Source organism: Cladophialophora yegresii (assembly GCF_000585515.1).
Source record: "Cladophialophora yegresii CBS 114405 chromosome Unknown aczIN-supercont1.1, whole genome shotgun sequence".
Classification (NCBI taxonomy): Eukaryota; Fungi; Ascomycota; class Eurotiomycetes; order Chaetothyriales; family Herpotrichiellaceae; genus Cladophialophora; species Cladophialophora yegresii.
Genome location: NW_006913045.1, coordinates 5,101,077 through 5,124,707, shown reverse-complemented (window position 1 = coordinate 5,124,707; position 23,631 = coordinate 5,101,077). Strand labels below are relative to the sequence as shown.

Sequence of the window (23,631 nt, the reverse complement as noted above, 5' to 3'; positions counted from 1 at the left end):
TGTCAGTCAGCCGACTACCGACGACACTGTGATTAGGCCAGGCGTCGGCAAGACTAGAGGATTCGCACTCCTATGGCCAGGTTTACTGCTCTGGATGGGCTCGAATGCGAATCATGCGAGATTTTTGTTTCAGCCGGCATCGTACTCGGCACGCTCGATGGTCAAACCTGATCGAGACTTCAACGTCGTCGCTGCTTTTTAGCTGGTGACTCGTCCTCCTTCAAGCTGTCCTCGTCCTCATCCTCATCCTGCTCGCGATGGGCAGCTCCCGCCGGCTTCACCCTACCCTTGACCTGGTGCTTGGTCAATTCTGTCTCTCCCAGTCCGTTTTCCAGACCTTTGGGCTCCACGAAGACCATGTCTCCGTTCTCGCCTAGGGCGTCTTTCACCGCTTCTTCGAGAAGAACCCCGATCGCAATGAGCGCTGTCTCATCCAGAGTCTTGAAGTCGAATTTGCCTCCTTGTGCCGTGGCGGAGGCGTAGAAATCTGATGCGTAGGTATGGACTGCCTTCAGCATCTCGGACTCTGGTAGTTTGCTTGAGCCACGAAGCGTGCTAGACAAATCGTATTCTTGGTGGATCACATCCTCTGGAATGGTGGCCCGGCCGAGAAGGACTTCTTCGGGTGAGATGGGCAACACAGTTTCCGACAGTCTTTGTTCCTGGGTCAGGAACCCGTTTCGACCTGCTCGCCCTGCGACAGCATCGTAGACAGTGATGTGCCGTGGGCCCATGGATGAAACTCTATCTTTGGGCCTGAATTCTTGTGCCGCGCCTTCTCCTGGAGAGGCATCTTTGCTTCTAGTCGCCCTTCCGCTCATGTTGTCTTTCGAGGCGACTCATCTCTGGGGCGGACAATCCATATTCTCCTGGCTTTGCGATCCGAGATGCAACAGGTGTGGTGCGCGGGGAAATATCAAGTTGTCTCGCTGGAAAATAAGAGTATAGCACGCTGATGAAAAGTTGCTAGAATGTGAGATGATTGTGAAGCGTCAGTGAATGAAACTGCAAGGCTTATCTCTTCGGTATGCCAAGCCTTGGTGCTCCTGACGAGGCTGACACATCCGGGGACGGCCATATTCTTCTCGACGTTATAAATGCCCGATTACATATTGATCCTCAGATCGCTCTTTCATGGCTATCTCGGCTTCTGCCCAATTGTCGTGTAATAGGTGGTAAAGAATACTCGGCCCTGCCTGATGTCTCCCAGAGTCCCCTCCACGGCAAGTTCAAAGCTGTCCGACACCTCCTTCGTGGCCGTCAATCTTATGCCCTTGCGAATATCGGTCAGAGCCCAAAGGGCGTTATCGGTCTCCTGTCTGGATAGCCAGGGCACCGGCGGCATGTCCACGTCGCGGAGGTTGATCAAGCCGTGGCGCTGGAGTTCCTGGCCAAGATGCCGCAGCCATTCTGTGCAGCCATACAGGCTGGTTAACTGGTTCGTGATCGCAGGGGGTTCTTGAAACGTTCTCCGTCCTCTCATCGGGTCACTCATGGCTTGGAGCAGTGGTACAGTCGCGTCGGTCCATTGAATGTAGCCGCCGGGCTTTAGAAGTCTAATAATATTATGCATCACCCAGTCTTTATTCTGGCCGTACACCGCCGCCATGATCAACCGGCAATGCACAATGTCAAAGCGCCCAATGTAGCGCTCTGGCATGGGATGGAAGATATCATGGATTTCCAGCGTCACCTTCTCCGGCCATGTGAACCTTGGCGGGAACTGCTGCGGCGATATGTCGATACCGGTAATATGTGCCTGCGGGTACGCGAGGGCTATATCCAGCGCCCAGATCGCGTTCCCGCACGCCACATCTGCGATCTCAAGAGCCTCACGGTGCTTGACCTGTTCCACAATCTCTGGATGTAGTAACCAGCCCAATCTTCTCAGAAGGAGGTAGTGCTGCGCTGTCAGTCTGCCCGAAGCCAAAGTATCGGGGGTCATGCCGGCCGGGTCTCGGTGGGCTGCGTCAAGTATGCGGGAGGGGGCCTGCTCTTGATCGCTCTCCGATGAAGGCGAGAGACATTAGACAAGGCACCATCAGCAAGCATTCGCCCTTCTCTTATGGTGAAACCGAGTTGCAATGAATACTCAACGACGATCGCGGAACCAATTCTGCAACACCGGACAGATGCAGGGACCCAAGCGGACCATATGGGTAATTCGTGACCATGGATCTGATATCAAATTGACCCTCGTGCCCAGCGATGCCTAGCTCAAATACGGCGAGGATCCGTCAAGCACATCGAATGCCAGCGCACTAGTCCAGATGTCCTCGCTAAGGCCGTCCAGAACTGCGGCTACTATCCGAAGTAACCTCTGAGATGTCCTGTATGCTCGCGACGGCGCCCAAAGCAGCCTAGGTTGGCGAGCGGGCAGATTCGACTTTCGTGCCGCACTATGTCATGTATACGGTGACCGGATCGCATGCACCCGCGCCCGCTGGCCTAAGCTGTGAAGGACAGTGTCAATGCATAGAGCAGTCGATATTCCTCAAGCAGGCTGTCCCTGGAGGCCGGCTCCTGGCGGATGGGCAATGATGGTAGGTGTCCACCAAATCCCGATCAGCACCAAACTTGTCGTTTGAGGTGTTCTGTGTAACTGCATGCAGTCTGCAGGACAGCCATGAGATTGAGATTGGATGCCTGAGGTTGTGGGGACCTCGTGCTTTGGCATTGACCTTGTGGAGTAGAGGATCCGGACTGATAGTGTGCCCTTGTCAAGGGCTTGCCCTCATGGTTACTCTTTCGAGCGAGGGCAGGCAGAGTAAGGCCACCCGCCAATGCAAGGAAGGAGAAAGAAGCTGCCGAATTCTCGATTCTAGCGTCTGCCACAACGCAAACCGCTGATGGAATTAGTTGGTTAAACGAGGTTCAGATGTCTGGAGAAAGCTGGATGGAGTAGGTGAAAGGCTGGCGACGAGAATAGGCAGTAGGTGGGTAGCGCACCTACGGTTCTCTGATCCTAGCACGTAGTTGAGCGAAATTCTTCCAATCTTGCTTCAATGATCGCGCTGGCGAGCACTGGAGGCGTACAGGAGCGACGTTGTGCTGCAATCCATCTCCATAAGTTCAATCCGGGTGCTGAGATACCTGTCTAGGACGTGCTTCACAGTGAATTCCCATACCCCGTGAGCGCCGAACCTACAAGGTATAGTTTTTGTAGACATAAACTGGTCAACAAATCTACCATCTCTCGAAACATTATCTTCATGATGGTGCGTTCAGGTTGGGGTTCTGCCCGGTGACTGTTGAAAACGGAGCACTAGTGTCCACTCTTGCTCGCGGATCTGGCACTGTGATAGGGGAATCGCTGATTTACTTTTTGGATAGTGAGAGGTATGCCTGTTCGATGCCGGCAGGAACCCGCCATGTGTGGATTTTTTTGGTGTTGCTTTTGCGATATTGTGAAGGGCCTTGCAAGTGAAGAAGCTCATGCCCATCGCTAAACCGAGGTCCGCCCTCGAGCACCATAGACTCCCGTCGTCGTCACTTGCTGTGCAAGGTGGCTTTCAAGATTCCTGTACTTGACTTGCTCGATGTCTCCCTGCTCGGTCCCGTCCTTGTTCTGAGGTTCCTGTTCAACCCGACCTATAGGACACTCAGTAGGCGGAGAGATCGTTATAGACCCCTTCGCACGTCACCGTAACTCAAGCTGTCCGAAGCTCTCCACGACCTGAAGCTCCTCTCGATCCGCATTCGATAGGGGCGCATTCCCGGGCCTGTCCACGACAACGGCGTGAAAGTTCGCGTCACGGGCCGCACGCACCTCCTTCACATTGTCACTCAGGAACAATATCTCCTCTGGCTCCCGCTGGAGCTCGGACGCAATCTTGGCATAACTGCTGCTCTCGTGTTTGGGACCCGCGTTCGTGGTATCGAACCACGCCGTGACCATGTCTCGGCGATCAACAACGGCCTCGAGGTCTTCGGGCCTGGCGGGGTCCTTGATATGTTGGAACAGCAGCTTTTGCGCAAAGATCGACCCACTGCTGTAGATGGCGATGGCGGTGGCAGGAGAAGAGGCCAACCCGTCCATCCACGCTAGCACATCGGCGTACACGGGTGTCGAGTACGCGCGGGATCGATACCCTTCTTCCCAAAGATAGCCTGGGGGAAGATTGTCGTGTCAGTACGAGTATTTTTGTTATCTGTCAGCGCAACGAAGTGACGCAGCGCGGGGATCATTATGCTCCTCCAGCTTTGCAGTGAACGGTGAACTGTACCTTGCAAGTCCTTCAGGTACGCGACCTTGACGTCCCGTGCGGTAAGATCCTTGACATGCGCCTCGAACAGCGCCCGCGATGAGCGGGCGGTTTCGGGAAATTTGTCGCGGTAGCCCTTGAATCCCTCGTCATCCCACTTCGTGGCGAGCACCTTGGGGAGCGCCTTGAGGGCGTACGGAAACTTGTTCGCCACGAATCAGCCTTCCGCGTTCAACCAACAGAATTGATGCGGTTGACAAGTCACAAAGCACAAAATGACAACCTCGTTACGCGTGAAATGAGAGGGGAAGTTGCCAGCTTACCAGCGTCTCTTTCACCCAGCTGATCGGACATATCGTGCCCTCTGATGCAACCATCCGTTGCCCAGGTTAGTCGAAAGCTCCGCTACTCGTAGCCATTGCAGGATAACGGTCCGGACGGCTTTGCGTACCTATGTCCAGCAGCACGGTTTTCACGTTCTTGAAAGATCGCACTGGCTTGTCTGAAGGCTTTCCCCCCATCCTAGCCACTCTCTTTGCCGTCGTCTCGAAAACTATTGCAGCTGCGTGAGTGCCTCTTGGTCAATCCCGTCGCCACTATCGAAGGTGGTCGGCTTGCATGACGACTTCGGGATCACAAGGAGGGTCATCGGTGGTGCCTTTGATGGAAAGCATGTCTAAGAAAGCATAGCAACGCAAGAGCTGGTGGCCTAGTGGGAGGAAGGCGTGACCGGTACCGGAGGAATGTTGTTCCGCTGCTATGCTACTGTATGGTCGACAAAGGAACAGCAACACCAGATCACTGATTTGACCATACAGTACACCCGCAGGCGACATCTCCAGCCTTCCCGAGGTCTGCAGGGGGAAGCGAGAACGAGTATATTGGCGCAGCACACGTGGCGAGCCAAGCAGGGATCTTCCAGCAGCTGTCTTAAGCGACAAGGCTCAGTGCCACAAGTTCTCTCGAGACCTGTACAGGTACAGAGCAACGCTACCGCAACACTAAAGACGAGGCGCACGAAGGTACCTTATATTCGCTTTTTTGACAGTTCAACTTGTGCTCAACTAGCGTGTGCCGTTGATGTATATACTGCAGCCGGCTGCTGCAACCTGTCCCTCTTTCAGCCTCCCAAGTGCTTACATTCTACACCACACCTCCTACATCCGATGGACGCTGCTGTTTTTCGACCACCTCCGGAAGGTCTTCCCGTAGAAGTAGAAGATAATGGCACACAGACACCACAAGAGTATGAGTGATGCGTTCGTCATGATGGGCGGGATATAGCCATCCTCCTCGATCCAGTTCTAAAATTCAGGTTAGCACACGCAATGTAGAAAAGGACGCAGAATGGAACATACCGTGATGAACTTGCTGAAGCCGTAACCCCAGACATTCTTGTTCACAGTGATAGCCACGAACAAGCTGCCAGCGACAGGCTTATAGCTGTCGACAGCGTATGTCGAGACAATACCAGGAATCGCCGCAACCTGGATACCAGCGCAGGTGTAGCCAATGATGACGATTGCCTGCCACGGCCATTCGTTCTCGTAGCCCACGCTGACGATGATGTTGCCAAAGTACATGATGATCACGTACGGAATCATGGCCAGCAAGCGCATTTCAGGCTCACGGATGCCGCCGTTTCTCGCCGTCTGGCGCGCCGAAACCCAGTCGGAGAAAGGCCCGGCTGTGAACAAGCCGATCATGGCACCGACCAGGATGGCAAAGTTGGTGAAGCCGATTTGCTCGGTGGTGAAGTTGTACGGAGGCGCAGCGAAGGCTTGAGTCTGGGTCAAGTTAAGGGTCAAGAACGAAGAGCAGCTCCAGCTGACGCAAAAGGCTGCCAGTTCGACGATGGGGAACGCAAAGAGCTTCCATGGAATCCAGAGATCGAGGAGGATCGCCCTGACGGGATCTGGGTTTGGTGTATAGAGACCCCATTGGGACTTGCTTGGCTTGCCACGGCCGAGCCAGGGGTCGCGAGCAGCAGTGTCGACGTGGCGCAGTTCGTTGTTTGCGGCCCCTTGTTCAAGAACACCGTCCCCTTGCTTTTCCGAACCCTCGACTTTGCCGCCTTGCTCAGCCATGGAACGTCTGATCACATCGCTAGGGTGCTGTCGGTGCCACTTCGTTTCCGGGAACATGAAAACAACCATCACGAGAGAAAGGGCGACCAGAGCGGTGTACAGCCACCAGAAATTCCTCCATCCGACGTTCTCGGCCATAGCCCCAGATATGATCGGGGCAACCATAAGCGATCCCATGTAGATAACCCAGTAGAGGGTGTTCCATTTGCCGCGATCGTGGAGGAAGAAGATGTCGGCAATGACGGCCGGCTGGATAGTTTCAGCAGGGCCCGCTCCGATGCCATTGAGGCTTGTGTTTGTTAGTGTGGCAACGTGTTTCGGGTCGAGAACAATACTCACACGCAGGCGCCCATGAAGGAGCCGTAGGTCTGTGCTCGGGCGCGCCAAATGGCAGAACCAAGACAGATCAATTGGGAGAAAATGTAGACAGGGCGGCGACCGAATGAAGTGCTGAGAGGTACCCTGAATCATGGTGAGTAAGTATTCGCTTTTATGGGCAGCTTCGGGGCATTACCAGATGAAGTTGCTGAAACCAAGGACGAGGATAGCGACACCAGTAAATTGCACCGCGTCGGCCAGGGAGCAATCGAACGCCTCGATGTAGTCGCCAAACATAGGTGCCAAGGAGAGCGGTCCAAAGCCTTGGGTGAAGCTGACCATACTAGATGCCACGATGGCGGCAAGCTTCCAGCTTTTCGCCCAATTTAACGGATCATGGGGATCCTCTGATGGTTGCGGCACCAGAACGCGATGGTTCTTGCCGACACTCTTGACGAAATGGTGGGATCCAATATCCGCCATCACCTCCGTGCCAGGAAGGATTTCAATGTGGAGCTCTTGCTCAATGGCATGGCGCTCCTGCGCGATTTGAATCAGTGTATGGTCAAAAAAGTCGCGTCGCTAGCCATACCTGCTCATCATAGTCTGCCTCCATGGCGAAGGAAATGGGATCGGGACGCTTGAGGACTGTGGACGAAGTGGAGGGCTACCGAGGAGGACGTGGAAGCCAAATGACGGAGGAAGACAGAATATATAGATGGTCGTCCAAATCAGCGATGGACACGGTCATGAGGCAATGCGGTCCGATCAGACCCTGACTAGAGCGAGTTGCTCAAGGCTGGAGGGCGCGTTCAAGCTTTGCCTAGGTCGACCTGCTCCTTGGCCCGGAGTCCTGCAGAGACCACGAGAGAGTGATCTGGAGTGCGAGATCCGGGGGTTGGGGGCCGCCATCTGCCCCGCGTAGCCATGTCCGTCCAGTGGTTCGTGGTAGCGTCCAGGTAGAAAGTAGGATGTTTCGCACTTGGGGGAAATGGTGCCGTTGAACGTGCGTCACCATCGGCAGCTGAATCGGCATTTGCCCAAGGCACGATTGCTCTGGCACCAAGGTGTCTGGCTGCAGCAAATGACAGGGAGCCTGAAGGAATCAAATATGGAGGCTTTCGGAAAACCCGACGAACCTCAACTTGATCCACAGGCTTCTGGCTTCTTTCCATGAGCAGCTTAACCAAGTACGGCAGGACGATTGATTGCCTGGACTCCTTACCCATTCGACCGCATCCGATGTGTGTCGCCTAATGTCTAGCAGATACGAGTAGATCTTCGAGTGTGCGTCGCAGTATTGGGACAGGATGACACGCTGATCCCCGGCAGTTGGAAAGATAAAATTCTGCCTTTGCTGAGGAGTCCATTGGTGTCTTGCTGTAGAGCTCTGAAATCCAACGCGCTTTCGGTTGCTCCCACTGTGTACGCGTATCTCTGTCGGAGTGTTTCCTCGTGCTTGTGGGTATTGGCATGCTTATCGTTGCTTGACGCCGAGGTACGATCTACAGTGGGTGGGAGGTGAGTGGACGGTGACTGGGGTCTCAGGGCCCTTCAGGTTTAAATCAATGCTTGGCAGCGTGCTTGATTAGGCGTGTGGCGGTCGCTTCCGGGGGGCTCTCAACCTTTGCAGTGCAGCAATGCCCCGAGAAGGGGAGTCCCTACTGTCCCTACTCCGTACCTACCTACTGTAGGTAGGTCGCAATCCTTATCACGTGAGTACAGTAACTTGTCTTTGTGGTTAAAGCGGTGTCTATTCCACTATCTGGTTTTCTATCCTCTACAGAAAGTCATGATTACAGCCTCGATCCGACTGATCTATCCAGCTACTGAACAAAGTACAGTATCACTGAATATCTCGACATCTGCATGGGTGCTGCAGGCATGCTTCGATTCCATCGTCATCATCGTTCATTACTCATCGCCCGTTGAAACCGACCCAGTGTCGTTTCTGTGCACCAACCGACCGCCCCTCACCCCTCTTCCGCAAACTGAACCCTAACCATCTGGTCCCTTGTTTAACTCACGGCCGATTTTAGGGCCACCTCAATCACAGAGTTGACACCACAATCCAGACGAGAGTGCCCAAGAATGCAGCAAAGAAAGGATCACAAGCATTTCCCAAAGCCACAGCCCCACCAGTGTGCGACGGCAGGGCACTCGAACTCACGCTAGAATGTGTACTGATGTTTGTGCTCGTCGTCGTGGCGATGGTCGTGAGTATACTGGTGCTTGTACTGGCGTGAGAAGTGGTCACGCCTGAAATGACCGGAAGCGAAAGCCGCGGAGGGTGATGGTGTTGCTGCACCCGGCACAGTACTCCCTCCGCCGAGGCCAGCATGGCTGGAAGTGGTAGCACCAGTTGCGCCGGTGGTACTGGAAGGCTGTCCTCCGCCATAGACACTAATGGTGGCGCCGATACCACTGCTCAATCCACAACCGCTCTCGTTGTTGCTGCTGCTAAACACCGGACCTCCTCCACGGGCGCCACATGCGCTCGTCACGAACGTGGTCGTCGACACTGTCGCTTTCACGGTGGTGTTAGGGATCATAGGACTACCTGTTTCGTCGCTGTGTGGACCAGGCCCTATGGGGGACACCGAGATTGAAGAGATTGCATAGTAAGTGCTACCTCCGCCTTCCGTCCCTGTGCTTCCCGTGCTCTTCCCGCATGGACTTGTTCTTGGCGTTGACACTGGAGGAGAAGTCGGAAGCCATGGACCACTTACCACGTTTGTGGAATGGGAAGCTGGAGGTAGGGCTGGCTGCGCAGGTGAAATTGGACCAATGCTTGCCGAGTGGGAGGCAGAAGGAATGGTAGTGCTCGTACTTGACGTTACGTAGACTGTGATTGATGCTGTTGTGGTGACAAGGATTGTGTCTGTAGTTGAGTTAGGTGTGTGGCTTTGCGGACAGCGCAGTGTTCCAGCGCAGTATGACACTGGAGGAATGCTTGAGAAAACGCCGGGACTCGACTGACTGGTAGACGAAGAGATCTGGGCGTACGTTGGAGTGGCGATGGGAGAGGTCGATTGAGAGACGGAGAATAGTGACGCACCTATCAATTTTGAAGCTGAAGGTGCGGGTGACATAAGTTGTGAGGGAGAAGTTGGTGGGGTGTAGGCCACCGACAGCGAAGTCGATGGAGGGCACGGGGAAGCATGAGAATTGGAAAGGTGCAGAGAGGACGAGTGATGACATATTTTGGGAGACGCAGAGAAATCCTGAGAGTATTGCCTCGTTCCAGTCAGAGGTGAACTTTGCAGAGTGGCGTCGTATCGAAGGAAAGAACGCACCGGATCTGTCGACGGTGTAGCATCCGGATTGCCAATCTGAGCGAATGCGCCGCTCGCCCTGAGCAGGAGGATAAAAATAATAGTGTTAAATAAAGCCATTGTGGTGCAAGGATAAAGGAGTGTAGATCATGTTTAAGGATAGCGGGAAAAGGTTACGAGCAGATGTCGAAGCGCAAACCGAAGGCACCGAAGTAAAGTGATGGCAGAGGAGGAGGAAAAGAAACGAAGCAAGGAAGGCACGAGGGAAGGAGGTAATCTTATGGAAACCCTCGTCAGTCGCAGCAACTTCCTGAACAACGACTGCAGAAGATTCCAACTTCATCAGCGTGATACCAGATCCTGTTGTGGCGCCCAAGAATATGTCATGCTGTAGGTTGGAAGATGGACACAGCAAAGCTTTGTGACATTTGCCAGTGCAAAGCTTGAAATCTCAAACGTCGATAGATGCTGAGCATGGCAGACGAAGACTCATCGATGGCGACCAGGTTAAAATGATCTGGTCTTGCTCTTCAACGCGCTCTCAGCAGACTGGCAGTGAGGTTGCTGGCGTGGATGACTGTCGATGACTTTTCGTATGGTATCTGCTGATACTAGGTGTGTAGCGGGATCAACAGGTAACCCGAATCACGTCTTCTGCTACCACATGGAAGAGAGATGGTACGAATGGGTGAGAGGAGATGCACAACGGATGGCAGCGTGACACTTGCCGGAGATATTTTGTGTAACCATTGCGGGCACAAGCTCCGAGTTGTGAAACCCGAGGCTGCGAGGCACGATCGTAAAGAAGCGCAGACATTGGACGTTGAGGAAGCATGATCTTGAAAATGTTGTTGTTGTGTTGCTATCAGCGCAACCGTTGTTACAATTGTAAAACGCCAGCAAGGAATTTCTCCTGGTTCCTCCATATCCAACACCAGCGACGGTATGATAATTCTCGTGGTGAAACCACACTTACGGGTCGGCAACAGGACACAGGGAGGTGGTGTCCTGCCGTCTCAAGGCCAACCAAATGTCTCTGCAATAATCGCTGGTACCCAGGTCATCAAAAACCCTGACACGAAGATCAGCATGGACGTGAGTTTGGCGGAAGCCGCTGCTACTACAACGACGGTAGTGACAGCAGATTCGATGGATGTGCCGGTTGTGGCTGTACTTGTTGCCTCAACGCTGGACAATTCGACGACAACGGTGGAAACACTGGTTAGAATGCCAGGAGTAATTCTTGTTGCCACGGGAGCTGAAGTGTAGGCGGGACTGGTTACAGAGGCGGATACCGTGGTGGGAGAGCTGCTGGATAGACTGGACGAAGGTGCAGATGATGGGGCCGTAGTCTGTGGCAAGTTGTATAGTTAGCCTCGCAGGACGACGATTTTCAGAACCCGTCCATCTTACCTGTCCCTGGTCAGTGTTGGCCATAGTCATCCCCTCGCCTTTGTTTGCGCCCAGCCCAAGAATGACGGTCTCGGTACCCTTCACAGCGGTGAAACGGAAGCCACTGTCGGTGTTGGCATTGCAGAGAACATTGCTCTCGAAGTCCTCGCTGTCCGTATTCACAGGGTCAGAGTCGCAGGGACCGTCAGAAGCGAGACAAACTTCGAAGGCAGCAGTCGCGAAGCCATTGTCACAGAAACAGCCGATGGAAAGTTCATTGCAGCCTGCAAGAGAAGCGTTGACAGTTTGCGTGAGGCAGTCTTGCTAAATAAACGTCAGGTCAGGTATCATCCTGTTGGGAACCTGCTTACAGCGCAGCTTGGAAGGTCCTCCCATTTCTCGTAGCTGGCGACTGAACATCTGACGTAGAGAAGCAGCAGGACGACGGTTTTGACCACTGATAGCGTCGATACCATGGTGAGATTTGATGTAGATGTCTTCGAAGAATGATCCAGCCACAAGGAGACGAGAGGTGCTTAAGAGCTCGGCGTTGATTAGTTGGAGCTGTGAAGGTGAGGTGAGCTGAAGCTGAAGTGAAGAAAAGCTTGTGTAACTACAGGACGTAGATGAAGCGCGAGCCTCCATTTGACAGTAAACTTCTCCTCCACACCCAAACGACTTCACATGATCACTGCCTACTATCCCAGATTAATATTGTGCACCTGTTTATCAGTAATAGCTGTGCAGACGCAGAACTCAGTGGAAGGAAGCGAAGGGATCTCGGTTCAACTAAATCATCATTTGTGCATCGTCAAGTCTTCTTCGCTGTCGGTAGGCGCCGTGCCCTGCCTATGCGAAGAGTGTCTTCTGCCACCATGCGCACCTCTCGTTGGAGGTATCATCTTTGACGCGCTGAATCGTAGTACCAATCGAGTTCATGCTGGCGTTCTTCCCTTGCATAGGGAACGGTGGCATACCTCGTCCGTTCGGGTTGCCCGTCATGACGAAGTTGGTAAGGTAGGTCTGAAGCGCTACGCCAACAGGTGCAACCATACCAGCTGTCACGTTCGTCGGCTGTCCATTGTAGAAGGTATAGGGAATATCGAAGCCATGAAATCCTGGTGGAACAGCGAACTGGTACGAGTAAGTCTGATTGCCATAGGCCTTGTTGAGGAAATAGTTGTTGCAGACAAAAGATGCCTCGGTTACGAACAAGATGGTTCGCTCAATCGGAGAAGTATATGGTTGGCTTCCATCGTATCGTGCCGGATACAGCGTCTGCACAACGTAGTTGACGAGCTCAGTGGGGAATTGAGGAGTGTTCTGCCGCATGAAAGCTTCCAGCTCATCATCGGTGCGGACGTCGGGCGGCGTGAAGAGAGGACCTTCGCTGAGCATATGGGATACCATGACTTTGACGTTCTTGGCGAATTGGCCGGCATTCAGAAGGATGCTGGGCAAGGCCGGAACAAAGATGCCATCAACGACAGGTCCATACGAGAAGCTTCCGTATCTCGAAGCTGCAACTTGCTGTGCATTGGCGATCATCAGGGATGTGGATGACAAGTTTCGCGCTTCCTCGATGGTGCTGACGTTCAACAAGGACAGAAATGCTTGCGTGGTGTTCTCCTGGACATAGTACGACGATATCGGTAGATAACCTGGCGACTGGGAGATAACCTGCTGGAAGGGCACGCCTTTCTGGCCACCATAAGCTGTAATCTGGTGGACGATTGACCCACCTCCACGAGTTGTCAGTCATTAGTCCAGATGTGGTTGTCGACAAAGCAAAGGGCATAGTACACTCACCTCCAGCAGACTCTCCCATCACCGTCACCCGTTTCGGATCTCCACCAAACAAGTGGATGTGGTGCTGAACCCACTGGAGCGCGAGTCGTTGGTCGTACAAGCCAGCATTAGAAACCCCTCCTGCAGCTTGCAAAGAAGGACCAGCCAACCACCCAAATGCTCCGAGGCGGTAGTTCATGGCCACAAAGATGATACCGTTGCCACCACCGGCCTGGCTAGAGGCAATCAGACCACTGGGGTTACCGGATCCTCCCTTTGATCCTCCAGTGTACCCGCCACCGTAGATCCTGCTTCGGGTCAGTCACCGCAATACGGACGAAGATCTACTTGGACGTACCAGACCAGAACAGGCGCACCGCTGCTTTGGCGTCTCCTGATTCGGCTTCTCGCACCGTCGAAGACTTTCTTGGGCACGATCACGTCCAGGAACAGACAATCTTCGGTCATCCTCGGATCGATCGGGGCTGTGGACGTATTTTGAGACGCTGCTTGTAGTTGTTGCTCTGCCAGGGTAAGGTTGAACGCAGATGCATTCCCCGCTACAAGATATTGTAGGAATTTCGCTGCGACAGGAGCCCACGCCGGGCCGGCTTGGGGACAGATTCTGCCCACGCTACCGTTCTGGACGGCCTTATTTCTGCCCGTCGGTGCGAGAGGGGCGGCAAAGCGAAGGTTTCCCACGGGAGGCTGACCATACCGTATGTTGGAGAAGTTGTAAGTCTGCCCAGTTTGCTGTCGCGAATTGTTAGCCCCAAAGAGGTATTGCTTTGCCTGTGGCTAGTGGCACTTGCGTTGAAACTGATGGCCTTGTGGATCTCATAGCCTAAGTCCACCTGCGGAAGGGGGCTCTGTGCAAAGACAAACGAAGAGAGCAGCGCGAGCGCCGCTAACAGCGAGAAGCAGAAAGAAGGCATCTTGACCGGACTGTAGGAGTACTGAACCTTTAGCTTCCTGCTGGAAGAAACAGCAAGTGTGCTCTGGCGCCGAAGCACCCTCCATTATATACCTAGCGTGCCTAGGTATTGTGCGTCGGGCTCTGGTCGGAGCAGCACTGTTCGACGGACGTACCAGCGTTTGGGGTTCAGTTAGCTCTGTGGCACAGTGCAGATGGTTTAACGGACAAAGAGAGCCCAAGTGTGCTCGAGCTTCCAGATCCGGCAACGCTCTGCTCTGTGGACCAGCGTGACCAGGAAAATGGTAACCAAGCTCCAAATCCATGACGGTGACCGGACCAAACAGATGGCTTGCTGGAGAGAGTCTACCTCGGCAGCACAAGGTGTCAACGTCTATCATGCCGGATGCAGCTCCCAGGATGGGCAAAAGCTTGAATGTGCGGCCTCTACTCCCGACATCAGTCCAGGTCACACAACAGGAAAGCCAGGAGGGATACGCCCGACCAGCTAGCAGAACACTTACCGCAAAATGCACGTCGTCGATTTCGCCCCAAGCCACAGAGGACGGTTGGGTGGAGTTGAGAGGACGTGTGAGTGATGGACTAGCGTGGCCTCTCGCACAACCGACGGGTCACGGCACGAGGTGTGAAGAGCAAAAGATCTATGCAGAAGATGTGGAGAGGCTACAAAGAACCTTGGAATGAAGCCGAAATGCGGGGTGAAACACTCGCGACGACTCTACGAGGTATGTACTGTGTAAAACTCGTGGCTCTGCATGGAATCTGTGGCAATCTCAGGCAACCCATCGGCTGCAGCATTCGGAGCGTCTTCCATCCGAGTCTGCATTCTCCACCTTACAATTCCAAACTTGGGTGACGATTGGCAAGAGCCCTGGGACGAAGCGAAAAATCCGCGCTCAATCTAGTCCGAGCAGAGGATACAACAAATGCAGCATGGTAAGTAAAAATACGTCTGTGACCTTCAGCTTCAGGAGGATCAGAAGTCTACCAATAAGCTAATGATACAGGCTGCATTTGCCTCCGCGCACCTCTTCAAGCTCTCACATGCCACTGTCATTCAGAGGCAACAAGACAGGTGTCTACCTAGGGATCGAGTTTTGGTAGGGGACGCGTACAGGTCTTGCCCAAGGAAAAACATTGACAATGGTCTTGACGACTAATCACGCGTGTCGCACTCGTCCCCAGACCTCCTCTGCACTCGCCTTGCCTTTGCTCTCGGGCACGAAGAGACCGACAAAAGCAGCCCAGAAGCAGGCAACTCCTGCGAAGATCCACCAGACCTTGTTTCCAAGCACATTGTTCAGAATAGGGAAAAACATTGACACGAGGAAGGTGGACAACCAGTTCCCAGCCAGTGCCCAGCTCGAGACTGCCCCAACAGCCTCAGCGCCCACAAGCTCACTTGTCAGAATAAATGGAACCGGTCCCAGTCCAATGCCGAAGCTGGCAACGAAGAGGGTGATGGCGATCACTGTCAGCCACTGAATGTCCTGTCCCAGCCCTGCAAAGAGCATAGCTGATGCCGAGCCCATGCCGCTGATTGAAATGAGTAGACAGGTTTTGCGGCCAATCTTGTCGGGCAAGGGTGACGCTAACAACGTGATAAGGACGTTCGCAGCTGAAACAACAACGGTGATGAGGCCGGCCTGCTTGGGCATGATCTTTCCCAGGATGGCAACGCTATACATGACAACGCTGTTGATACCACAGAGCTGTTGAGCCATCATGGTTCCCGTGACGGCAATCACCGCCCGTCGGTACTTGGGGATTCTGATAACGTCAATGATAGACATGTTGGCCTGTTTCTGTGGTCGAGGGCCCTGGGGAGGTCCCAGAAGGCTCTCCTCCTCGGCTTCTCCTGACATATCCCAGGATTCCATCTCTTCCCGAATGTCGGCATTCTTGCCTCGAAGCCGTTGCAACACCCCCCTAGCCATGCGAGGCCGATTGTTTGCAGCGAGCCATTTGGGGGTTTCTGGAGTTATGGTCAAGCCGAAAAACATCAATCCGGCGATGTAGCTGCCACTAGCGAGGATCCAACGCCACTTCCCCGATGTTGACAAAAAGTAGCCCAAGAGCTGAGCCACAACGATGCCGAAGTTGATCTGGACTTGAGTGAAGGCACCAAAAAACCCGCGTTGGTTCTGGGGTGACACCTCGGAGATGTACAAGGGACACACAACTGTGGCTGCACCAGCTCCGATACCAGAAAGTGCTCTGCCAAGAGCAAGCAACCACATCTTGCCTGCGAGCGCTTCTGCAATGGGTCCAATAGCCAAGAAAAACGCTGCCCATTTCATGGTAAAAAGTCGTCCGAAGTTTGTAGCAAGGGCACCAGAGAAGATGGCACCGAAGAACCCACCCACGGTGAACATTGACTGAATCATACCCCATTCAAAGGCATTCATTGGAAGACATTGTGGGAGTCCGAGAGCGATATATCCAGGAATCTCGTCCACTTTGCATGTGATGACTTTCTGGGGTGCATTGAGCTCGCCCTGGCGCCTGTAAGTGCATGTCTGACGGAAGTCGTGTAAGCAGTCTTACCAAATGATAGCCAAAGAGGAGTGGGCCGAGCGTGACAATGCCGATGGTATAGAGGAGAAAGGGCGTGATACCGTTGAACTCTGGAGGAGCCATGGGACTCCTTCGGGGAGGAGTTGATGAGAGGTCAGCTAGAACCGCTTGCTTGATGGCTCTGTAGCCACTGCTGGTCCTGGTTAGCATGGCTCGACCCATTTTGAAATAGCTGCGTGATCTGATCGAGAGTGTATACAAGAGGTTCCATCGAAGGAAACATACCTTATTTTATGGAGCAAGACACAATAACAGGGGTAGTGATAACGAGCGTAGTGGTGTAGAGCCCTGCGTCACCTGGCAGTCGGCCTGCAGACAGGCAGAAGAGTTGTCTGAGACCGCCATGGTCCAAGCAAGCAGGGGCGGCGCCTTCCGATGGACAAAGAGGAAGGAGTCCTTGAGCAATATTGGATGGCGACGAAGAAACAAGCCAGTTGCAAACCTTACGCAGGCTCGAGACAGGGACAGTGCAGCCTCATTGGCCCAAATGTGTACGAAGGCTCGGCAGGGCAGGTACGACGAGAGACGACAAGGCGCCACTCGCTCACTTGACGACAGCGCTTGCTGTCGATCATATTCACGAACCATAAGTCGTACTCGTACGCATTTTCTATCGGACATCTTCGAACCTGATGTTGGATGCATTCACACTGTTTTCCGCGATAGAACTAGTTTGCCACTGTCTTCGGTCTGGGCCAGGATCGTCGCCGACTGCGGACCCTGCCTGACAACCAGCACTGGCGTCAAGCTCGCAGCATGGTCCCGAAGTCCTGAATAGTCCTGCGGACTCGCTTATCCTACGCTCTTGAGCTCCTATGGGCATGTCGGTCCACGCGTAATCAGGACATTTCGAAGGGAAACTTTACTGCTGGTATTTCTTCAGGCTATGTCAATTCCCGGAATGTCCCGTTCCGGTACAAGCCTGAACATTGCCCAGCAGTTGCGAAAGACCACTCAGCTGGCTGCGCTCGAAGGTAGGTTTTCTATGCGTGTATATCTAACCGCGAGCTATACCCTGCCCGGGAGGACGAATTGCAAACTCCCAACTCCGGAAGGCGATCCGGCTAACTTGGCGTTCTAGATGGTCTTAGAGGACTTGACAAGAAGCAGCCCGGAAATAGCTATACCTCAAAGGTCAAAATCGGCCAGAAGTACAACATCATAGGTTTCATCAGCAGCGGCACCTACGGTCGAGTGTACAAGGCCGTGGAGAAGAACCCGAAGGGTGATCCCTCGAGTCCCGTAGGGACGTCACCGCCGAAAGAGCTCTATGCGATCAAGAAGTATGTGCCCCATTCCATCTTTGTCGGCTGCCCTGACACGGACAGGTTCAAACCAGAGAAAGAGGGCGACAATGTGCAGTACACCGGGCTGTCCCAATCGGCCATCCGTGAGATGTCACTGTGCACTGAACTGACGCACCCGAATCTGGTACATCTGGCAGAAATTATACTGGAAGATAAATGTGTCTTTATGGTCTTCGAATACTGCGAGCATGATCTATTGCAAATCATCCATCACCACACGCAACCAACTAGGCGAGCGATTCCTGCTACGATGATTAAGTCGATCCTATTCCAACTTCTCAATGGCCTGTTCTACCTCCATCAGAACTGGGTCATCCATCGTGACTTGAAACCAGCAAATATCATGGTAACCAGCTCAGGCCATGTGCGAATCGGAGATCTTGGTCTTGCTCGACTGTTCCACAAACCCCTGTCGTCACTGTACTCTGGTGACAAGGTTGTGGTGACTATCTGGTACCGAAGCCCTGATCTGCTCTTAGGCGCACGACACTACACTCCGTCCATAGATCTGTGGGCTGTGGGCTGCATTTTTGCCGAATTGCTCAGCCTGCGGCCAATTTTCAAAGGTGAAGAAACTAAGATGGACAGCAAGAAGACCGTGCCCTTTCAAAGAAATCAGATGGGCAAGATTGTAGAGATTCTGGGTATGCCTCGCCGTGAGAACTGGAAAGGTTTGGTCGACATGCCGGAATACCCGCAATTGCAGTCGCTGATTGTCTCGCGTGGCGGCATCCCCGGGGGTCTTTACCCGAGTTCCAACAGCATGAATCGTGGACTCGGTAACAATGGCAGTGGTCTCGAAGCTTGGTACAACAACTGTCTGAAACATGCCAGCTACCCTTCAGACAAGTCCCCAGGTCAGCGCGGCTTTCAACTCCTGTCTGAGTTGTTTGAGTACGATCCGGAGCAACGGTTGACGGCTGAACAAGCTCTGCATCACGAATACTTCAGGAATGCTGACGAAGGACTTCATCACGGCAAGATATGGGTGAGCAACAATTGTTTCGAGGGACTTAACGAGGTATATCCACACCGGAGAGTGAGCACAGAGACCAACGATATTGGCACAGGCAGTCTGCCTGGCACAAAAAGAGGAGGGTTACCGGACGATTCGCTTCTTCCAGCTGCGAAGAGGAGGTAGTGGCTCCGATAGACAAGAACGCGAAGACTCGTTCCAGTCCCAGAGAAGGCCGCTTCATCTCAGCTCGACTAAATTTCACCCACGCTGGAATGACAAACAATCGCTGCGGTTTGTTGATTACCTGCTGAGGCAAGAACTTTATTGAACTGCGGCCATGACAGCTGGCCACTCATTTCATGACCGTCCACACCGTTCACCGAAAACAACTCGTGGCGAGAATGTGCAACTCGCGTTAGCAAAACGGAGGAAAACGAGCAAACAAAGAATATGCTGATACAGGGAATATCCAGGCACACGTCCACGGTAAGGGACCAGGACCTCTTTTGGCGACGGCACGGCCGCACCTAAATGGCATGTGAGCGAGAAAGGGCTGGACGTCGCAGTCCTATGGGTACTTAAACGACATGGATTTCCTCAGGAAAGAGCTACTCACCGACCACGCGGTCTTGCATAAGCCACTCAAGTATCTCTGAGGCCATGCATGCAGACTTCGACTTTGGGCACGCGATCAACGAAGCTACAGCGTTGTATCGCCTCCCGGGAACAGTTGAGGCACAAGTCACCGCTTTGCTCGAGGTAGGTCGTCGCGCAAATGCGCTCTCCTCTTCGACATGAACACGGATCAGCATGCTGTCGGAAACAAGCATTGATGGCTGGCTTTACTCAGCTGGAGGAAAACCGCCGCACACAAGTCGATTCCCGATGGTGCAGGGCTGCCAATGGGCCCGATGAACAGGGTTATGGAGAGCATCGGTCTGTCCAGAGAATTAGCTCTCACCCCGTGTAGGCATGCGCTTACGCTCTCTCAAAACAGGACAGCACTTTTTCAGAGTTGTCATGAGGCGGATCGGCCACAATGCACAAAAAAGTCTGATGTCTTGCCGCCCAACTAAGTGTGGACGAACAACAACGACAGGCGACACTACAGCGCAGATGATCGTTCTGTTGGTACTACCGCACGTTCCTGCTGCACCACGTAATAATCAGTCAATCATTTGGTAGGTCAGGCAATTCCCGTGTAATTGCATCTTCGTTATGACCGAGATCCTTGACGTTTTGGTGGCCATTCGACAGTCGATCAACTGCCATTGCGCCGATTGATTCATCTATCGTGCCATATGTTCTTCCGCATGCTCTCAGTGGCGACTAGCAACCGCTACAGTTTATCCGCCCGGCACATCACTGCTTCGATCTTGCTTGCGGTGCCACATAACTTGCGTCGTGGGCTTCTCATCAACCATCACCAGCAGCCATGTTCCAACCAGACCTTCCAAAAATCAGAGTACCTCACGCCTGCGCGGTCTTAGCGGCCTGCTGAGGGTTGACCTTCTTCCCGTCCTTGTTGTACCTAATCCTCGGCGGCGGGGCACGGTTTCGGCGGCCTTCTCGCGAGCGCACACGCACGATCTTGCCGTGAATGGCGCAGCTGACACAGTACTGCAGCTTGAGGTACATCTTGGGGACAGCGTAGTCGGTGAAGACGGAGGCGTCAGAGATATCACCTGTAGCGTAGCAAATGTGTTAGACCTCAGCGCGCGGTTGGATGTTGAATTCGGGAAGAATTTCGAGGCCAGATAGACATACGGATAGCAGCTGATTCGACCATGTTCCGAATGGTGAATCTCTTTATGGCCTTGTCCTTTGGGGTGCAGCGGGAGCAGTTCGAGCATCGGATGGGCTTGACATGCTGGAAGCGAACACACGTTAGTCGATATCAGTACGCAGCATGCCTCGCGCAGTCTTTCAGGGAAAATGCGACATACACCTCTGCCTTTCTTGTTACGTCCGTTGGACGCTCGCTTCTTGACCATACTGGCGTTTTGGGATGCTGTATCGTCGATGAGCTGGCTCAATGGTCAAATTGAGCGGCAACGTCAAAATGCAGACCGGATCTGTGGGAGCAAATTCGCCAAGATTTGCGCAAGATGACATAAGCCTCCGCCAAACTTTCCGCTTCCATTGTTTACTCGAAGCGGGTCTCCTGCAGGTCATCTGCGTCTCAATCTTTGGCATTGGGACACTGTGAACGAAGCCCAATCGATCACCAAACAAACGACCTGATTTGTGACCTCTCTTTCGCAGTCCGGGCTGATTGATCTGCCTGCTAATTAGACTATGTCTGGGGTCAACGGTACCTTCCGAGGAACCCCCAATAGGCGAGGTCAACTCCCATTTGCAGACTCTCCTTCAGCCATCCCTCGTCCCAAGCTAGAGTCGACCGCGAGCACAACAGCACCCAGCGAAATGTCGGGCACTTCCACCATGTCCGCCAGTCGGGCAAAGCAAAGCAAGAGAGATGAGGTACGTTTTGGCAACCTGTAGCTGAAACATTGGTGCCTGACAGTCTATCAAGGCTATCCGGCGTAAGATGGAGGCCGATCTCAGCAAAAAGAAACATGCCCCAGCTCGTGCACGACATACGCGTAAAGCCCCCCCCGGCACAGTCCTCGCCCTCAAGCCTAGCCAGGCTCTACAGATCAAGCCGAGCACCACCGTTGCAGAGGCCGCCCAGCTGATGGCTGCCAAGCGAGAAGACTGCGTCCTGGTTACGGACGATGACGATAGAATCGCGGGTATCTTTACGGCAAAGGATCTGGCTTTCCGCGTGGTTGGAGCTGGTATCAAAGCCAGCCAGGTCACCATAGAACAGATCATGACGAAGAACCCCCTGTGTGCGAGGACAGATACGAGTGCGACGGACGCTTTGGATCTTATGGTCAGGAAAGGCTTCCGACATCTTCCTGTCATGGACGAGAATCAAGATATCTCCGGTATCCTCGATATCACAAAATGCTTCTACGAGGCCATGGAAAAGCTGGAACGCGCATACAGTTCCTCCCGGAAGCTTTACGATGCACTCGAGGGCGTGCAGTCGGAACTCGGCTCGAGCCAGCCTCAACAGATCATTCAGTACGTCGAGGCTTTGAGGCAGAAGATGTCAGGACCTACCTTGGAGTCGGTCTTGAATGGACTACCTCCCACAACAGTCTCGGTTAGGACCTCTGTAAAAGAGGCTGCCCAGCTCATGAAGGAGAACCATACCACGGCAGTCTTGGTGCAAGACCAAGGCTCGATCACGGGTATCTTTACGAGCAAAGATGTGGTCTTGCGGGTCATTGCGCCGGGTCTCGATCCGTTGAACTGCAGCGTGGTCAGAGTGATGACGCCTCATCCCGACTTTGCACCCACGGACATGAGTATTCAAGCAGCTTTGCGGAAGATGCATGGTAAGTCGTCACATGATCATGCCTCTACGGCACAAGCTAACGCGCGCTACAGACGGACACTACCTGAACCTCCCAGTCATGAACGGTGAAGGCGAGATCGTCGGTATGGTGGATGTCCTCAAATTGACATACGCCACCCTGGAGCAAATTAACACCATGGGCTCAGGCGAGTCCGAAGGTCCGGCTTGGAACAAATTCTGGTTATCAATGGACAATGACACCGAATCCATCATGTCGGGTGAGGGCAGCCATCGCCCAACTACACCCGGCCATCGTTCGATGATGGAATCCGAGACTAGTCGTCCCGGTTTTGAACGGGGCGATAGCGTCATGCCGCACGATTCCGCCTCACATCGTGGAGATGATGCACATTCGGAGGTGCTGCCCTCAATTGAATCGCCGGTGGAGACCGAGACGCCCTTTCCGTTCAAGTTTAAGGCTCCCAGCGGTCGTGTTCATCGTATTCAAGTCCTCGCCAGCCACGGGGTTACTGAATTGGTCGCCCAGGTTACTTCGAAGCTTGGCGGCGAAGTTGAGGCTGTGGGAGGCGAAGCCGCTGTCGAAGACGGCCAGCTGGGCAAAGCCGGTTACGCACTGAGCTATATGGACAACGAGGGAGATACCGTGTCCATCACCACAGACCAAGATCTACTGGACGCGATATTGCTCGCGAAGCAAGGCAAGCGGGATAAGGTCGACCTGTTCGTTCACGACCCGGCACAGCCACCGATTGCCGCGACCGTTGATCCACATCCCCAGCTGTCCAAACCACCCACACCACCGGAGTCTGTGCTGAAGACAGCAGCAGCGGCCGCAGAAGCAGATGGGGACGACGAGGATGAAGGAGAAGAAGACGTCCCCGTGGCCAAGACGATCCGATCGAAGCGAGCACCGGCCGTACAGCAGCACAAGCAACAGGAGCAGCTGCAGATCATTGCCGGCGTGCCGAATGACTTACTCCTTCCCGGTGCCATTGTCACTCTTGCTGTGGTCATTGTCGGTGTTTTTGCGATTAGTCGAGCAACAGCAAAGTAGGCGTCACGCAGAGGAGCGATCCGGCGTGAAAAACGTGATGATACCCATGCTTGCGCTTGATAATGTGTACTGTCGTTGCTGTCAGTACCGCGACTGCTGGTGTAAGTGGGGTGACTTTGATTTCAGCTTGGGCAGACTCTTCCCTTCTTAATGTTGTACGGGTATGGAGATTATGACATAGGTTGACCTTTAGCTTCTCCACTTTGAACATTCACGTTTATAACACTGTGCGAAGGCTGTCTGGAGGGCGGAGAGTCCATGCCACTCAGCGACTGTCTCCTCAAAGCATTCACGAGACGGGCGGGGCGAGAATGGAGGCCCTGATGGTTCGTTCCACTTCAAGTG

The 23,631-nt window shown here is 53.6% G+C and overlaps 10 protein-coding genes across 10 annotated transcripts; 2 read left to right on the top strand and 8 right to left on the bottom strand.

Annotated features, from left to right (window-relative positions):
• Window positions 1-179: 179 nt before the first annotated feature.
• On the bottom strand, window positions 180-821 carry A1O7_01850 (uncharacterized protein; the record flags this gene model as incomplete). The annotated part of the gene is made up of 1 exon (XM_007755886.1): window positions 180-821. One exon carries the CDS (start codon window positions 819-821, stop codon window positions 180-182), a length of 642 nt encoding a protein of 213 aa, XP_007754076.1.
• A 317-nt stretch (window positions 822-1,138) lies between these two features.
• Window positions 1,139-1,945, bottom strand: A1O7_01849 (uncharacterized protein; the record flags this gene model as incomplete). The annotated part of the gene is made up of 1 exon (XM_007755885.1): window positions 1,139-1,945. One exon carries the CDS (start codon window positions 1,943-1,945, stop codon window positions 1,139-1,141), a length of 807 nt encoding a protein of 268 aa, XP_007754075.1.
• Window positions 1,946-3,640: 1,695 nt separating this feature from the next.
• On the bottom strand, window positions 3,641-4,582 carry A1O7_01848 (2,3-diketo-5-methylthio-1-phosphopentane phosphatase; the record flags this gene model as incomplete). The annotated part of the gene is made up of 3 exons (XM_007755884.1): window positions 3,641-4,110; window positions 4,227-4,407; window positions 4,529-4,582. 3 exons carry the CDS (start codon window positions 4,580-4,582, stop codon window positions 3,641-3,643), a joined length of 705 nt encoding a protein of 234 aa, XP_007754074.1.
• Window positions 4,583-5,362: 780 nt separating this feature from the next.
• A1O7_01847 (uncharacterized protein) lies at window positions 5,363-7,226 on the bottom strand (the record flags this gene model as incomplete). Its single annotated transcript, XM_007755883.1, has 5 exons — window positions 5,363-5,509; window positions 5,564-6,581; window positions 6,632-6,754; window positions 6,807-7,150; window positions 7,203-7,226. The coding sequence occupies 5 exons, from the start codon at window positions 7,224-7,226 to the stop codon at window positions 5,363-5,365; spliced, it is 1,656 nt and encodes a 551-aa protein (XP_007754073.1).
• A 3,675-nt stretch (window positions 7,227-10,901) lies between these two features.
• On the bottom strand, window positions 10,902-11,753 carry A1O7_01846 (uncharacterized protein; the record flags this gene model as incomplete). The annotated part of the gene is made up of 3 exons (XM_007755882.1): window positions 10,902-11,237; window positions 11,299-11,601; window positions 11,649-11,753. 3 exons carry the CDS (start codon window positions 11,751-11,753, stop codon window positions 10,902-10,904), a joined length of 744 nt encoding a protein of 247 aa, XP_007754072.1.
• A 373-nt stretch (window positions 11,754-12,126) lies between these two features.
• Window positions 12,127-14,000, bottom strand: A1O7_01845 (uncharacterized protein; the record flags this gene model as incomplete). Its single annotated transcript, XM_007755881.1, has 4 exons — window positions 12,127-13,019; window positions 13,087-13,373; window positions 13,424-13,818; window positions 13,920-14,000. The coding sequence occupies 4 exons, from the start codon at window positions 13,998-14,000 to the stop codon at window positions 12,127-12,129; spliced, it is 1,656 nt and encodes a 551-aa protein (XP_007754071.1).
• Window positions 14,001-15,159: 1,159 nt separating this feature from the next.
• On the bottom strand, window positions 15,160-16,639 carry A1O7_01844 (uncharacterized protein; the record flags this gene model as incomplete). Its single annotated transcript, XM_007755880.1, has 2 exons — window positions 15,160-16,497; window positions 16,547-16,639. 2 exons carry the CDS (start codon window positions 16,637-16,639, stop codon window positions 15,160-15,162), a joined length of 1,431 nt encoding a protein of 476 aa, XP_007754070.1.
• Window positions 16,640-17,477: 838 nt separating this feature from the next.
• A1O7_01843 (CMGC/CDK/CDK8 protein kinase) lies at window positions 17,478-19,024 on the top strand (the record flags this gene model as incomplete). The annotated part of the gene is made up of 3 exons (XM_007755879.1): window positions 17,478-17,550; window positions 17,658-17,859; window positions 17,905-19,024. The coding sequence occupies 3 exons, from the start codon at window positions 17,478-17,480 to the stop codon at window positions 19,022-19,024; spliced, it is 1,395 nt and encodes a 464-aa protein (XP_007754069.1).
• A 1,287-nt stretch (window positions 19,025-20,311) lies between these two features.
• A1O7_01842 (40S ribosomal protein S26E) lies at window positions 20,312-20,835 on the bottom strand (the record flags this gene model as incomplete). Its single annotated transcript, XM_007755878.1, has 3 exons — window positions 20,312-20,526; window positions 20,609-20,711; window positions 20,788-20,835. The coding sequence occupies 3 exons, from the start codon at window positions 20,833-20,835 to the stop codon at window positions 20,312-20,314; spliced, it is 366 nt and encodes a 121-aa protein (XP_007754068.1).
• Window positions 20,836-21,286: 451 nt separating this feature from the next.
• A1O7_01841 (uncharacterized protein) lies at window positions 21,287-23,286 on the top strand (the record flags this gene model as incomplete). The annotated part of the gene is made up of 3 exons (XM_007755877.1): window positions 21,287-21,325; window positions 21,378-22,251; window positions 22,304-23,286. The coding sequence occupies 3 exons, from the start codon at window positions 21,287-21,289 to the stop codon at window positions 23,284-23,286; spliced, it is 1,896 nt and encodes a 631-aa protein (XP_007754067.1).
• Window positions 23,287-23,631: the final 345 nt, after the last annotated feature.